Source organism: Erythrolamprus reginae, chromosome 3, assembly GCF_031021105.1.
Source record: "Erythrolamprus reginae isolate rEryReg1 chromosome 3, rEryReg1.hap1, whole genome shotgun sequence".
Lineage (NCBI taxonomy): Eukaryota > Metazoa > Chordata > Lepidosauria > Squamata > Dipsadidae > Erythrolamprus > Erythrolamprus reginae.
Window position 1 is genome coordinate 134,832,156 of NC_091952.1, and position 16,074 is coordinate 134,848,229.

At 40.7% G+C, this 16,074-nt stretch overlaps 1 protein-coding gene across 2 annotated transcripts; it reads left to right on the forward strand.

Moving 5' to 3' along the window:
• Nucleotides 1–1,289: 1,289 nt before the first annotated feature.
• Nucleotides 1,290–15,588, forward strand: CCDC190 (coiled-coil domain containing 190). Of its 2 annotated transcripts, none has more exons than XM_070746716.1 (4): nt 1,290–1,551; nt 10,408–10,624; nt 12,647–12,764; nt 13,729–15,588. In XM_070746716.1, exons 2-4 carry the CDS (start codon nt 10,450–10,452, stop codon nt 14,315–14,317), a joined length of 882 nt encoding a protein of 293 aa, XP_070602817.1. In that variant the 5' UTR covers nt 1,290–1,551; nt 10,408–10,449; the 3' UTR covers nt 14,318–15,588. The 2 variants fall into 2 exon arrangements, with proteins under 2 accessions (XP_070602817.1, XP_070602818.1); XM_070746717.1 differs by lacking the exon at nt 1,290–1,551 and adding an exon at nt 2,973–3,390.
• The last annotated feature ends 486 nt before the right edge of the window (nt 15,589–16,074 follow it).

The window sequence follows — 16,074 nt, forward strand, 5'->3', positions numbered from 1 at the left end:
TATCATTCAAATGAAATCATATTTTTATTTTATTTTATTTATTTATTTTGTCCATTGCACAATGAGAGTTATATTGGGCATACATATAGTAAATATGTAATGTAGGTTATAGAGGATATATCTAAGAAAGAAGAGAAGAGAAGAAATAGGAATAAAATATATCAGTGAAAGAATAGAATAAATATAGGAAAGAAGAAAGGTATAGGAGATATAGGAGAGCAATAGGACAGGGGACGGAAGGTACTCTAGTGCACTTATGCACACCCCTTACTGACCTCTTAGGAATCTGGAGAGGTCAACCATGGATAGTCTAAGGGTAAAGTGTTGAGGGTTTGGAGATGACACTACAGAGTCCGGCAATGAATTCCACACTTTGACAACTCGGTTAGTCGTATTTTTTACAGTCATGTTTGGAGCGGTTAATATTAAGTTTAAATCTGTTGTGCGCTCTTGTGTTGTTGTGGTTGAAGCTGAAGTAGTCGCTGACAGGCAGGATGTTGCAGCATATAATTTTGTGGGCAATATTTAGATCATGTTTAAGGCGTCTTATATATATGGCCTTCACAAATTTTTGGAGTGTGCCTCTGGCCAGACATTAAAACACGAGTGCAGCTCTCAGCCTGAAACAAATTTCCCAAGCCTGCAACTAAGGGTCTAGACCAGGGGTCTCCAATCTTGGCAACTTTAGGACTTGTGGATTTCAACTCCCTATACTGACTGAGGAATTCTGGGGGTTGAAATCCACAAGTCTCAAAGTTGCCAAGGTTGGAGACCCCTGGCTTAGGGCATAGAGCCTTAGGGTTTAAGAATAAATCTCCACTTTCTTTGCCATTTGTTTTTATGTGTATTAATTTTTATCAGTCTAAACCTTTGCTACTGTATCATAAGATAATTTATTTGGTGCTTGAGGAGTTTTTCCTGAGATACTGGCACACTTCTCAGTATGGCAGCATTTGACAGGCTGCTTTGTGAAACTTTTATGTGTTTCTGGAAGAAATTAGGATGGTTCTAATGGGAAGGAGGAAGGGGAAAGGAAGGAAATCTACTTTTCATCATGATTTCTCAGCAAATGTATAGATTTCAATTGCATTGCATGGAGATAAATTTTTGACAGGATTGACTCATTTGTGTGTGCCAGAAATAGGGAAGGAGAGAACTGTAAAATTGGCACATTTTCTAACTGTATTCTGTCTAAAGACTTCTTTCTTCTAGGCTGCTCATCTGTGTCCAGCAGCAGCTGAAGTTCCATAATCTCCACCTGCCAGGCAACAAGCAACAATAGCTACAAAGGGATTCCCATGAAAGGCTGAGAATGCACTGATTTTTCACTTGCTCTGTGGGCAGCCAGAGCTGCTGAGAGATTTTGCTGTTGCTTTCCTTGCTGCTGGCACTTCCTCCATTTGCTCTTTTTCCACCGAAGGGGAGAGGAGACAGGCTAATGGCAGCCTTTCTTATCCCTTTGGATCATGCTGGGGTGATAATTTCCTCACCCAGCTTCACATTCATCTTGTGCAAAAGAGCATTCTTCACTTCAGCAAGAATTCTACAACTGTAAGTGCTATTGCTGTTTGTCAGTATTCTTCCTATGTGCATTTGAGGCAGCGATGTACTACCAGTAGAGTAGATATTGTGGATGTTTGAATATTTTTCCATTTTTGTTCAATAGTCTCACTGAAGTTATCTTGGCAAAACAAATCTTTCATAGGTGTTTTCTGCTTGGTTACCCATAAATTTCAATAAAGGACATTCTGGGTTCACCTGAATAGTAGTTTTTAAATTTCTCTGTATCATTATTATGCATGGGTATCACTCGCCCTAGTTTTTCGGGTCTTCGGAGAGGGGCGGCATACAAGTCCAAGAAATTATTATTATTATTATTATTATTATTATTATTATTATTATTATTTTCCCAAGTCTACAATGCATGGCAAAATGAGTCTTTTACACATTTTCAACACTGATTAGAATACCTTTTTACACCTTGGATAATTTATCTGGCATCATACATCATTTTGTAAGAGTTCTTTATTAAATTGTAATAATGTGAATTTTAGCCTTTTAAGCACATTCTCTCCCTTTGCTCCGTCTGTACATTATAACCAAATTCTTAGCCCATTTTATCATCTTTAACTTTTTATTATCTTTAACTTGTTCTTCCTCCATTTTAACTCTCAGTAAAAGTTTGTACAGTTTAGCAATTAGAAATTAAACCTCAAATTCTAGTCTATGTTTTTTAATTCCAATTACTTTTTAATTTATCTTTTATTTACCTTTCCCTTAATTGTACATATTTAAGTTCTCCATGTTCTTCTACTAACAAATCTTGATGTGTTAATCATTTTTCTTTGCCCACTGTTTCTTTTTCATACTGTAAAATGTTTGGGCTAAAATCAATAAAGCCATTTTTGGGCACAGCTGGAGTCTGTATCTATTCCTTATTCATAGTATGGCACTTCTAATATAATATTTTTAAAGTCTACATTAACCTTGTCATGCCATTAAAAAAATATACCATCTAAACCTGAGACTGTGTCCTACTAATTGTAACACAGACAAATGTTTTCCAACTTACTGGCCTGAAACCTTTGCTAGTTCTGTCAGAATCCTATAGTTCTCTGCATTCCACCCCATCCATTCTTTGTTTTGCTCTCTTAACAAACATGTTACATCTAGGGGGGAAAGGTTCAGGACAAACTTTAAAACTACCATACTCACATTATTTGGAAAGCACCCTTGTTGCTGTTCCTTGTTGGAGAGTTCCTTGTTGCTGTATAAATTGGAGAGAGGACATAAAAATAAATAATTCAAGACACCATTGGCATAACAGGTTCATTTGAACTTTAATAAAAGTGGCAAGTCACAAATGTTTATCTTTGAAGATTACACAACTGAATTAACAAAATGTATTAACTTTGTGTTGAGCAACAAGTCTTTGCATAGCAACTCAATCCATTAACATAACAGAAACCTGTTCTCTATTCTGAATTCCACTACCCCAAGGCAACAACGTTGGTTAGGGGAAACATATGAAGAATGGTTGCAGGAACTGGGTATGTCTAGCTGAATGAAAAGAATGAGTAGGGGAGACATGATAGCAGTGTTCCAGTATCTCAGGGGTTGCCACAAAGAAGAGGAAGTCAAACTATTCTCCAAAGCACCTGAAGGTAGAGAACAAGAAGCAATGGGTGAAAACTATTCAAGGAGAGAAGCAACTTAGAACTAAGGAAAAATTTCCTGATAGTTAGAACAATTAATCCATGGAACAGCTTGCCTCAAGAAGTTGTGAATGCTCCAACACTGGAAGTTTTCAAGAAGATAATGGATAACCATTTGTCTGAGGTGGTGTAGAGTTTCTTGCCTAAGCAGAGGGTTGGACTAAAGACCTCCAAGGTACTTCAAATTCTATTGTTGCTGTTGCTGCTGCTGCTGTTGTTGTTGTATTATGCTATTTCCTTATTTTTTCTTCAAATCTTTGGTTAAAGTCAATTTTACTATAAGCAAATTTGCAAATCTATTGACTCAGAAGAGAATTTACTGAGTTGATCTTTGATTAAAGTCAGTTTCACTACATACACAAGTGATTATGCTCAGATGAGGTGTATATTATATGTATATTAGAAGCTGTAGCACATACACACACACATAAGTGCATATAAACAAGAAACCTAGAAAAAGATGGGATGCCATTCCTTTGGATGGGATGGGATAGGATGGGATGTCACTCAAGTCTTGAGTTTGCTGATATAGATAAATCTTAGCCTTTTTGTGATGCAGTAGAGTGAATACATTCTGGGCCATGAAGTCCTAGACTCTGAAATTACTTCATTTAAAATGTTTTAATTTTTTAAAGAATTTAAATTTAAAAAAATAATATTTAATGAAGCCCCTATCCCTCAGATTCAAATTTTGCTTACATTGGAGGAAAACACAAAGCTGCAGTTTTTGCAACCTGTACTCTATGACATTTGGAAAGGCTTATATCTTCTAGAGTAGCATTTTTTTTCTTTCCGGACCCCTTCCTACTTTTACACATTATGGAAGATCCCAAAAGTGGTTTTCTTTGTATGAGTTATATTTATCTGTATTTACCATAATTAAAAATAAAAATTGAGGCATTCACTACTGATGCAACTTCTCATGATTTAATGATTGGTGGGATTTTAATATTTTTATTTTTCCAAGATATGGTTGGCAAATGATTTTGATTCTGTGGGCCCCTGGGAGGGTCTTGAGGGGCACTTTGAGAACAGCTATTCTAAAGAGAAGGAATAAGGAAGACAGGGTTATATTTTCCTCCCACTTTTCTTCAGAGTGAATCTGAATGAGCTGTAGAAGAAGCTTTAGTTCATACAGACAAAACTATGAGCAGCTGTAGTTCTGCAGCCACTGAAGGAAGCAGTTGTGCCACTACAGGAAGTGGTTTCTTCCTCCTCAAGAAACTGTCCCTGGATTCAGCCAAATTGAAGAACTTCGGGCCAGTCTCCAACCTGCTCTTTCTGGGTAAGGTTGTTGAGAAGGTGGTGGCACTCCAGCTCCAGTGGTCCTTGGATGAAGCCAATTATTTGGACCCTTTTCAGTCGGGTTTCAGGACCAGTCTCAGCACAGAAACTGCTTTGCTTTGGTTTTGCTTTGCTTTGCCTGGAATAGGGGTCATTCCTCTATCCTGGTGCTTCTTGACCTCTCAGCGGCCTTTGATACCATTGACCATGGTATCCTTCTTCTGGTTCTCCTCCCTTGGCCCCTACCTTGTGGGGTGCCACACTGGTCTGTCCTCTCCCCCCTACTATTTAACATTTACATGAAGCCGCTGGGTGAGATCATCCAATGGCATGGGGTGAGGTATCATCAGTATGCTGATGATACCCAGTTATACATCTCCACCCCATGCCATTTCAGTGAAATGGTGGGTATAATGTGCTGGTGCCTGGAAGCTGTAAGGGTCTGGATGGGAGCCAACAGGCTCAAGCTCAACCCAGACAAGACCAGGTGGCTATGGGCATTTCCTCCTAAGGATCACTCTATCTGTCTATCTATTGTTCTGGGGGCCTGGAAAACCTTGCCCCCTCGAACAAGGTCCGCAACTTGGGTGTCCTCCTGGATCCACAGCTGAGCCTTGCTCACCATCTTTCAGCTGTGGCCAGAGGGACCTTTGCCCAGGTTTGCCTGGTATACCAGTTGTGGCCCTATTTGGATCAGGAGGCTTTATGCACAGTCACTCAGGCCCTCATCACCTCCCATCTTGAATATTGCAATGCACTTTATATGGGGCTACTCTTGAAGAGTGTTTGGAGACTGTGGATAGTCCAGAATGCAGTCGCGTGAACTGTTATGGGTATACCGATTAGTTTCCAGTCACAATTCAAGGTGTTGGTTTAGGACCAGACTATGTATGGGACAAACTATTCTCCAGGTACCGTCGACTAAGCCACCGTTTCCCAACCGGTGTGCCGCGGCACACTATTGTGCCGCGAGACACGGGCAGGTGTGCCGTGAAGCTCCTAGGGAAGCTCCAGCTGGGCGGGGCGCTGCCGGTGCCTCGGACCTGGAGCTCCCACTCACAGCTGTCCCCCGGCTCCTGCTTCTGGCACAAACCTGCTGGGCCCCAAAGAAGGAAGGCAGGAAAAAGGAGAGCTTAATTCTTCCGCGTAAGGAGCTGGGTGTTGGAGTTTGGGGTGGGGAGTGATGAAAGTGTGGAGGCCAGCTCTGCGGCTGCCCCCACCCCCAGTGCCTCCGCTCCCCTCGCGCCCCTGGCTTCTCGCCGCTGACGCCCGCCCGCCCGATCTGCCCCTTTCTCCAGCTCCTCCTGCAGTGGTGGCTGCAATGGCGGCGAGCGCTCGGAGAAAACCTTCTCACAGCGGAGGTCGGAGAAGGTTCTTTGGAACGTTGGGGGTGCGTGCGTGCGCGCGCCCTATCCCCCAGCCAGCCTACCCGGAAAAAGCTTTGCCAGCCTCCGCAGAGAAGAAAGGAAGAGAGAGAACAAGAGAGAGAAAGAAAGGAAGAGAGAGAAAGAGATAGCAAGAGAGACAGAATGAGAGAGAGAAAGAAAGAAAGAAAGAAAGAGACAGTAAGAGGGGGGAAGGAGGGAGAGAGAAAGAGAGCAAAGAGAGAGGAAGGAAGGAAGAGAGAAAGAAAGAGAGAGAGAAAGAGACAGCAAGAGAGACAGAATGAGAGAGAGAGAGAAAGAGAAAGAGACAGCAAGAGGGGGGAAGGAGGGAGAGAGAAAGAGCAAAAGAGAGAGGAAGGAAGGAAGAGAGAAAGAAAGAGATAGCAAGAGAGACAGAAAGAGAGAGAAAGAAAGGAAAGAAAGAAAGAGACAGCATAGGGGGGAAGGAGGGAGAGAGAAAGAGCAAAAGAGAGAGGAAGGAAGGGAGAAAGAAAGGGATGGAGAGAGAGAGAAAGAGGAAGGGAGAGAAAGAGGGAGGGAGAGAGAAATAGAGCGAAGGGGAGGAAGAGATATTTTTTTGTCCAAACTTCCCCCCCCCCCGGCTCAATGTTCCCCAGGATTTTGAAAATGTGAATAATGTGCCGCGGCTCAAAAAAGGTTGAGAAACACTGGACTAAGCAATGGAGGTTGGCGGGCCCATGGAGGTGGGCCTTCTCTGTGGCCGCCCCAGCTCTATGGAACTAATCCCCCCCCCCAATGTCCATACTGCTCCCACCCTAATGGCTTTCCGAAAGGCTGTGAAGACTTGGCTTTGCTGGTAGGCCTGGGGCATGAATTTGACATCTGTCATGGCTGAATTGTAGTGAATGGTATGCATGTGTGTTGTTTGGATAGTTTGAGTTGTGGGTTTTTAACTGGGGTTGATTCTTTTAAATATTTATATTTGACTTCTTTTTATTGTACGGTGGTACCTCTACCTAAGAACGCCTCTACTTAAGAACCTTTCTAGATAAGAACCGGGTGTTCGAGATTTTTTTGCCTCTTCTTAAGAACCATTTTCTAGTTAAGAACCCGAGCCCGGAAGAATTTCCCAGGAAATTTGAGAGCAGCACATGGAAAAATCAGAGATTATGTGTTTAAATACAGATCCAAGAGAACAGATAGAAATCAGGAAAGAATCAGGGTTGAAATTAGGACTTAAAAAAATAAAATATTTGGGAATTTGGTTATTGAAAAACCCAGTGAAAATTGAAGAGATTAATTATAGATTAATATGGAGGAAAATGTTGAAACAGATGAGGAGCTGGAAAGAGAAAAAGCTAAGGAGACTCTCTAAAATAAGAGCTTTAAAAATGATGATAGCTCCCAAGATGATGTACCTATTTCAGGTGCTGTTGGGGGGGGCTATCGGCATGTAAGGTTAAAGAGTGGGACAAAAAACTAAATAATTGGATTGAAGAAGATAAGAGACCAAGAATAAGAAAAAAGTGGTTAATTGCGAATGAAAAAGAGGGGGGATGGGGAGTTCCATGTTTGGAGCTGTATAGGGAAGCTTTTCAAATGGAAAGGTTAATGGAGTTGCAATTAGGTGAAAATAAATGGGTGAAATTGGAAAAACAGATAAACGGGATGAATAATAGAGAATTAATCTTTAGAAAGTGGAATATGAGTGACGTAGGTAAATTAATAGGCCCAATGAAAGGGACTATGGAAATTTGGAAAAAATGGCAGGGGAAAATAGGATTATATAAATCTAAACTGTCATCGCTTTATGTAATAAATAGAGAAAATGAAAATAACTTAAATAGGGTTATAGGAGAGTTGAAGGGAAGAGGGATAACTAAAATAGAACAGTTATATGAGAAGGATGGCAGGCCAAGTAGAAATCGTATAGAATGGTGGCTAGGTAAGGGAAGGTGGCTACAAATAAATGCAATATGTAAATATCTTAATGAAAGGGAGAATAAAGAAGTATTATGGAGGGAGGAGACAGGGTTAGAGAAAATAATAAGAGAAAAAAGTGAGGGGATAAAGGCGCAAGCAACTAATATATATAAATTGCTAGTGCAGTCAGAAGGGGATACGATTGATGGATTGACTAAATGATGGCAAAATGAGATACCAGTAGAGGTACAAGAAATGGAAAATATAGTAGAAGATATAAGGAAAATTAAAAATACAAGAATCAGGGAAATGAGAAGGAAAATATTAGTGGTATTTTACTCCCGTTCAATTCGCACATTTTCAGCAGAATGTCAGGGGGAATTGTTGGCATGGGTGTCAAGACAAAGGAGTGTTTATGCATATGTTTTGGAAATGCCCGATAGTGCAGGAATTTTGGCAAAAAGTGAAAGAGGATATCAATAGAATGCTAAATATACAATGGACAATCACTAAGGAAATGGCAGTACTAGTAAAAAGCAATGTGATGGGAGAATTTAGAGAAATAAAAAAAGCAGCAATAGAAAGCGCTCAGGCAGTAATAGTTTTGGGTTGGAAGGATGAGACAAAATGGACAATGCAAAATTGGTATAGGTACATGGTGGACCATATTCAATTTGAAATTATGGAAAAAAGGATAAATTCGGATAATGAAACTGAGTTGGGACAGCTGATGGGACGATGGGACAAGGTAAGACGATATATGACGAGCAGAATCCGAGACCAAGCTACAAGGAATAAATTGGAATCACTCTATAATATGTAAATCGATATATTGCTCTTGGGTTAAGTGGACTATACAAGAAACACCCCCAATTTGGTGGTGGGGAATGTGTGTGTGTCGGGGTGGTGGGCACAATTCATTATGCACTGTTTTATGTTGTGTGATATAAAAATGGTTAAAAAATCAATAAAAATATTTACAAAAAAAAAAAAAAAGGAAATTTGAGAGCAGCACGAAGGCCCAGCCAGTTTTCTGCCATTCCCCCTGGGTTTCTCTCTCTAGCGCAGTATATGGGAAGCAGCCTCACGCCGAGTGAGTCCCTCTTTTTTTTTAAAGCCTTAAAGTTTTGGATTTTTTTGATTCCCCTCACCTCACCTTCTTCCTTCAGTAGCGACGGTCCTCCTCCTCCCACCCAAATTCTGAGCTTTTACTTCTTTCCTAATGGGTTTGCATGCATTATTTGCTTTTACATTGATTCCTATGGGAAAATTGATTCTACTTACAAATGTTTCTACTTAAAAACCTCGTCACGGAACAAATTAAGTTCTTAATTTGAGGTACCACTGTATTTGTATTTTTTATATTGTTGTTAGCTGCGCTGAGTCCTTCAGGAGTGGGCGACATAGAGGTGTAAATATATGAATGAATGAATGAATGAATGAATGAATGAAGGAAGGAAGGAAGGAAGGAAGGAAGGAAGGAAGGAAGGAAGTCAACGAAGCAATGAAAGTGATGCGCCGGTGCCTGGAGGCTGTTGGGGCCTGGATGGGTGTCAACAAATTCAAACTCAACCCAGACAAGAGGGAGTGGCTGTGGGTCTTGCCTCCCAAGGACAATTCCATCTGTCTGTCCATTACCGGGGGGGGACTAATGACCCCCTCAGAGAGGGTTCGCAACTTGGGTGTCCTCCTCGATCCACAGCTGACATTGGAACATCATCTTTTGGCTGTGGTGAGGAGGGCATTTGCCCAGGTTCGCCTGGTGCACCAGTTGCGGCCCTATTTGGACAGGGAGTCATTGCTCACAGTCGCTTTCATCACCTCAAGGTTCAATTACTGCAACGCTCTCTACATGGGGTTACCTTTGAAAAGTGTTCAGAAACTTCAGATCGTGCAGAACGCAGCCGCGAGAGCCATTGTGGGGCTTCCAAGATTCGCCCACGTTTCTTCAACACTCCGTGGCTTGCATTGGCTGCCGATCAGTTTCCGGTCACAATTCAAAGTGTTGGTCATGACCTTTAAAGCCCTACATGGCATTGGACCAGATTACCTCTGGAACCGCCTGCTACTGCATGAATCCCAGCAACCAATAAGGTCCCACAGAGTTGGCCTTCTCTGGGTCACGTCGACTAAACAATGTCGTTTGGTGGGCCCCAGGGGGAGAGCCTTCTCTGGGGTGGCCCTGGCCCTCTGGAACCAACTCCCCCCGGAGATTAGAACTGCCCCCACCCTCCCTGTCTTTTGTAAACTACTCAAGACTCATTTATGCCGCCAGGCAGGGGGAGTTGAGACACCTTTCCCCCAGGCTTTTTTATACTTTGTTTTATGTTTGGTATGAATAATAATAGTAATAATAATAATAATAATAATAATAATGAAGGCAGAGTCTGGCAATTGCTTTCCTGTAGAAAATTAGCCAACTAGCAATGATAACACACCAATGACCCTAACAAGGAGTCTTACTTCTGAAAGATTTGAAAGTTGATAGACAGAATTGTTCTAGTGCCACAGGCCAGACAAATGTTTGGAAAGAGGGTTAAATAATACACGTTTCAGGATAACATTATCCCAAGGTAAAAAGCAACTGGAAGTGAAATCCGCAGGATGGTCAATACCAGGTGTTTCTTCTTTCTTTCTAGGATAACCATCAATAGGTTTTTCTCCAACCTTTTCTAATAAGCATGTCAGAGGGAGGACCTTCAAAGCACTGGGAGGCAAAGAGACGTGATATCAAGAGGGCAGAGGCCAGGCTTACCCTGGGGCTGCGCAGCTTAGAAGAAGCCCGGCTCTATTATCTGAACACCATGACCAGGGAACAGCAGCGACTCCAGCAGGAACTCCAAAGGTTACAGAAAAGTGAGGGTGCCTTTGCCTCTTTTCATCCAACATTTTGATGTAAAATTTCTACTTTCTAGTTGTTCAGAAATGACATGGTAGAATTGATTTGCAGGAGTTTGAGAAATGTTGCCGGAGTTGTCTTTAGAAAACTCCATAGTTAGAAATAATATAATTCATCTTGGAAAGAAAATTCCATCTATACCAACTTGCTGGCCCAAATTAAATACATTTGGGGTTTCCTAGTTTCATATAGAAGGATGCAGTGGCTCAGTGGCTAAACTTGTCAGTCTGAAAGGTTGGCAGTTAAAAACTAGGATATTGTGAATTCCAGTCCCAAAAGCTAGCTGGGTGACTTTGGACCAATCAGTTTACTTCTGTACCAGTTAAAAGGCAATGGCAAACCATTTCTGTGGTCTCCAGGAATTGACTTGAAGGCACAACTCTCTCCTCCCACCCAAATCCCTAGAGAGTGTTTTCCTTCAAACTAGCACATTAAAAATATCTCAGACATGAAATTTCATATTTTTAAGTTTTCAAGTCTTTTGTCAGAGGCCTTCATAAGGATATCTGTGGAAACTTAACTCATGTCCTATGATAAAATAAGATATCTTATTATGGAATAGCAATAGTGAAAAAACAATTAGATAGCCAGACTCCCAGCTAACTGTGATAACACCACTGGTTTTAATTTAAACCATCTGAAAGTACTTGGTAAAATACACAGGAAGTTATTCTAAGTCCATAAAAGATATAATTTTTTAAAGTGTGATAAGTGACAGGAATATTATTTCCAATTGAAGAAAAAGGATATAAAAATGTCAAATGTAGTGCAGTATAAGCAAATGATACATTTGAATAATTAACATATTATGGGTAACTGGAAGTAATGGGTAACACAATATGGGGTAAGTTTTAAAAGTGATTTAAGAGAATTAGACAAGTCATTGAGATTATATATATCTTCCATTTTATATATTTGTTTAAATTAACTGGTGGCTATGTTTTACTTGCAGAGTTATAGAAGGGAGAGACTCTGATACACTATAGTGATTATTTTATTTCTTGTGACAGCACTCATTACTGTATGAGAACAATGAATAATAAAAGAACAATAGGAACATGACTTCAAAGATCAAAAATAGAAAGATCAACAATTAAAAGCCTGCTTTAACTTGAGTCTTTTTAGAACATTTAAGAACTGATCAAGAATTCAACATGGTATGCATTTCTGGAGCAGGTGGAGAAGTTACCATCTCAGTTTGCTCCAAGTCATCCTGCAGTAACTTGGAGCAAATCTCTTTGTATTATGTTAATAAACAGGGAGGATCATTTGCATTGTTAGACTTCTGAAGAGTTCAAATCTCAGTACAGTACTCTCCAGCCAGAATATGTTTGAAGGCACAGTACAGTTAATTAGTAGATATAGTTTTACCAGGATACTGAAAGAAAAGCATATGCTACACAACTCTCCATCTTTTTCTGTCCTCCTTTTGCCACATCCATTTTAGACTTCAAAGACAAAGAAAGAAGGAATATTCCACATAGCTAGCCAGTTCCAGAGCCCAGTTAAGCAGCTTAGTTCATACCTGTTCTCTCTTAGCTGCTCTGCCGATGGTAAATCAAGCTTCCCTTCTGAGAATTGTATTAATTGTATCTTCTGCTCATCACACAGTTTAAGGAATATATCAATTTAAAATAATGATCTTACCCAGAAAAAAAGTAGCACCTTAAAAGCCATTATATTGTGTAGCTTCATGGCCTCAAAATTCACTTCCACAAATGCATGATGCACTGTCCCAGCTGAGAAGAGAAAAAAGAAATTCTCTTTTGAGGGGGATAGAAGACTGTTGAACAATAAACCTGAACATGGGCAGATTTAAGAAGCCCTTACTCTATTTTCAAACTGGCCCCCCTTGATGGCTTTTTCCTGGAAATAACAGAAGAGGGGAAATCATCATTCTCAGACAGTTATTTTATTATTGTCTAATTTGCCTTTAGAGATGAAACTTGATAGCAATTATTTCTTTTCCCCTTTCTTAGGCTGCTCCAAGCAGAAATTCTCATTGGGCCCTGGACATATTCCCTCTAAAGCAACATTTCCTCCACCTCCTTTTCCAATTGTGCAGAATTCTGATGACTTCCATTATACAGGATTACGGTAAAAAAATTACCTCATTTGAGGTTTGTCAGTTGTATAGGAACCTTGGCTGTCTACATCGGCAAGTTCCACCTTCTTATTAGTTGGCTGTATTAGGCCTTGTAGCTTTAAATTAAAAGGCAAAAATGAGATCTCACAGAGGGACACTGTCAGTGCAACAGTAAGAAACTAAGATGTAAGGGGTCCAGGTTGCACACTTAGAAAGACCAGGCCTTATTGAATTTAGTGAGCCCCTGTTATTCCTGATCAACAGCTATTGTGTCACTCTTCAGTAGGTATTCCTGCTAAGAAAAGAAAAAAATGGAAGAAGCCACCAGAAAGCATGGTGGAGAGGAAGGTTACAGTGAGAAAATCCTCTCACAATAGTCAGGAATGAGCTAATGTAATTATGCAACTGCATTGCCTTATAACGGAAATTCCATTCCCAATTGTAATTATGATTGTAAGCCACCCAGAATTACCCTATGGTAAGACTGATGGTAAATAGATTTTGAAAATAAATAAATAGTGGTTGTAAGCCAAGGAGTACCTGTGAGGAGAAGGAAGTTGGAGCTGAGAAGCAGTAAGCCACATTCATTTATCATCAGTGATATTAACAGCAACTATTTTAAAGACTTGCAGATGAGAAAAGGATTCTTTCCTATCAACTTTCTTTTCTCTCCCGAAGAGAGACACTGCCAGGCAAGATAATGATCTACAGTAGGATCAGTGATGGGTTCTAAATGCTTTTGCTACCTGTTCGTGCACGCGTGATGCTTCTTCACATGCGCAGAAGTTTCCAAGGTGGGTGGGTGGAGCCTCCTACTGCCACCACTACCAGGCCGAACCAGGAGCACCCTATCGCTGAGTAGGATGGGCTAGATATGTGGTTTTTCCATGGCTTCATTAGATATTACAATCCATTGATTACTCGTGAAAAGAATCCTAATGAAAGAAAAGTAGCATTTCTCTCCTCCTTTTCTAGATCTCAAAGGAAAACATTGCCTAAGACTGGGGAGGTTGCATGGACAACACAGTCTTCCATCCACCCATGGAAGCTCGGTGGAGATGTCCCTGGTTGTGAAGGAAAGAGAAAGGGGCACTTGCCACCCTTGGAGGCCAAAGATCCAAATGTTGCTGATGTCAGAGAGATGAGCAGCCTTAAAGCCTCCATGGCTAAACAGCTAAATATTTCAGCAGAGTCTGTGGACAAGACTGGTATCATAGAAGAACAAGGAAAAGACTCAATAAAAGAAGAGCCAAGGGATTCTCAAGCCAAAGATACTATGACCATCACCAAACCCATGAATCTCCCTGAGAATCGAAGATCTTCTCTTGATCATGAGAGGCTGATCATGGATCCTGAGGCCTATGCTGCTGATGGACGCCTCAGGACTATGTACAGCAGGCCTGATTTCCTCAAGTCTTATGGTGAAGTTAGGAAAGCCCGCTATATTCGGCACAGAGGTATTCCAGCCTGGGAAAAGGAGCTCAACCTTCCAGAAATATTTGGGCACAAAAAACCCATGGGGCATTCCTCCAAGGAAATGGTTTCTGCCAAAGCAGAGCCCTAAAAGCTAAGCAGGCAGATCTAGCAAAGTAAAGCACCAAGAAGCCTCTGTTGAAAAGGCTGAAGACAAGTTCATTTAGCTACTTGCAACAGGCAAACTAAATGCAGCCTGGTCTCAAGCAGGCAGCAAAAATAGGTCTTTTATTGAGCTTCTGATGAGCCGCACTTTGCACAAGTATAAGGTGGGAAAAATGGGGAGGGAAAGGCTCAAAGGTTCCTTGGGAACATACAATTTGAGATCAACGAATACATGGTGACTTAGTTTTATCAGAAATAGAAATGATGAGTTCCTCATTTTTGTAAACAATATGGCAGTCTTTAAATTTGTTTCTTTCCCTGTCAAGTTTGCTTTCTGGTTATAGATGATTGATAGTCCAGTTCTTCATAGCATCCAATGTGTTCTCAGAATTCAAAATGTATCTTAAAAATATGTCTCAAAAAGATTAAAGGCACTTATTGCATTGCTTCATTAAAAAAAAAATAATACCAATGTGCTTTTATCACCAAAAAGGTCATAAATTAGTAATTAAGTTTTCAGGTTTTGAAGAAACCGGAAGACGGCTCACTGTTTTGAGAGGTCTCTTTCAAACGAAAGAAGAGATTGGACTACTATTTCTCAGAAATGGTATAGGGTCTCCTGCTTGAGCAAGGAGTTGGACTAGATGACCTACAAGGTCCCTTCCGACTCTGTTAATCTGTAGTTATTATTATAAATGGAGTTTCAAGCCAGGGGACACAGTAAAGCTCTACAAGGGTCCCCAGGATATTTTGTACCTTTATTTCTCAGTAATCTAAAGAAGAGATCTTTTTGGCCTTTGGAAACCATGGTAAGATTAATTAATCTTCATTGATGTATCAGAGTTATTACACATTTAATGGATTGTTTTGGCAGGGAGCATTTTTAAACAGGTCTGATAATTGGCATTGAGCTTTTTTGCCAATGGCCTTCTTGACTGGAGTTAATGAGTATTGGTTTCAAGGATCCTTAGAAAGTACAAAGCTGCCCAGATCTTCCTCAATAAATCCTCAACATTTATCAGAGCCTCTCACTCAAGCTGCAGTGACTAATGTATAGACATAAATAAGATTGTACTTTAACTTGCCTGTGATCATTAGAAGACTTTATTTCAAATAAAAACAGTGATTTAAAAAAGCCTACGATATCAGACTTCAAGATGGTATTGCTGTTGAGATATAACTTATTCCAAAATAAGTTAGCAAAATAATGTCAATCACTTACACTGTCTTTCAGAGATAAATTACATTTGCAAAATTGGGACATACTCAGTGGTTTATTTATTCATTAGATTTGTATGCCGCCCCTCTCCGAAGACTTGGGACGGATCACAGCAACAGAACAATACAAATCCAATAGTTAAAAACAATTTAAAACCCTTAATATAAAAAACAATCATACGTCTCATACAAACCATACGTAAAGTGGGAACGGCCCAGGGGAATCAATTTCCCCATGCCTGACGGCAGAGGTGGGTTTTAAGGAGCTTACGAAAGGCAAGGAGGGTGGGGGCAATCCTAATCTCTGGAGGTTGTTGATTCCAGAGGGCAGGGGCCGCCACAGAGAAGGCTCTTCCCCTGGGTCCCACCAGGCGACATTGTTTCGTCGACAGGACCTGGAGAAGGCCAACTCTGTGAGACCTAACCGTTCGCTAGGATTCGTGCGGCAGAAGGTGGTCCTGGAGATATTCTGGTCCGATGCCATGAAGGGCTTTATAGGTCATAACCAACACTTTGAATTATGAC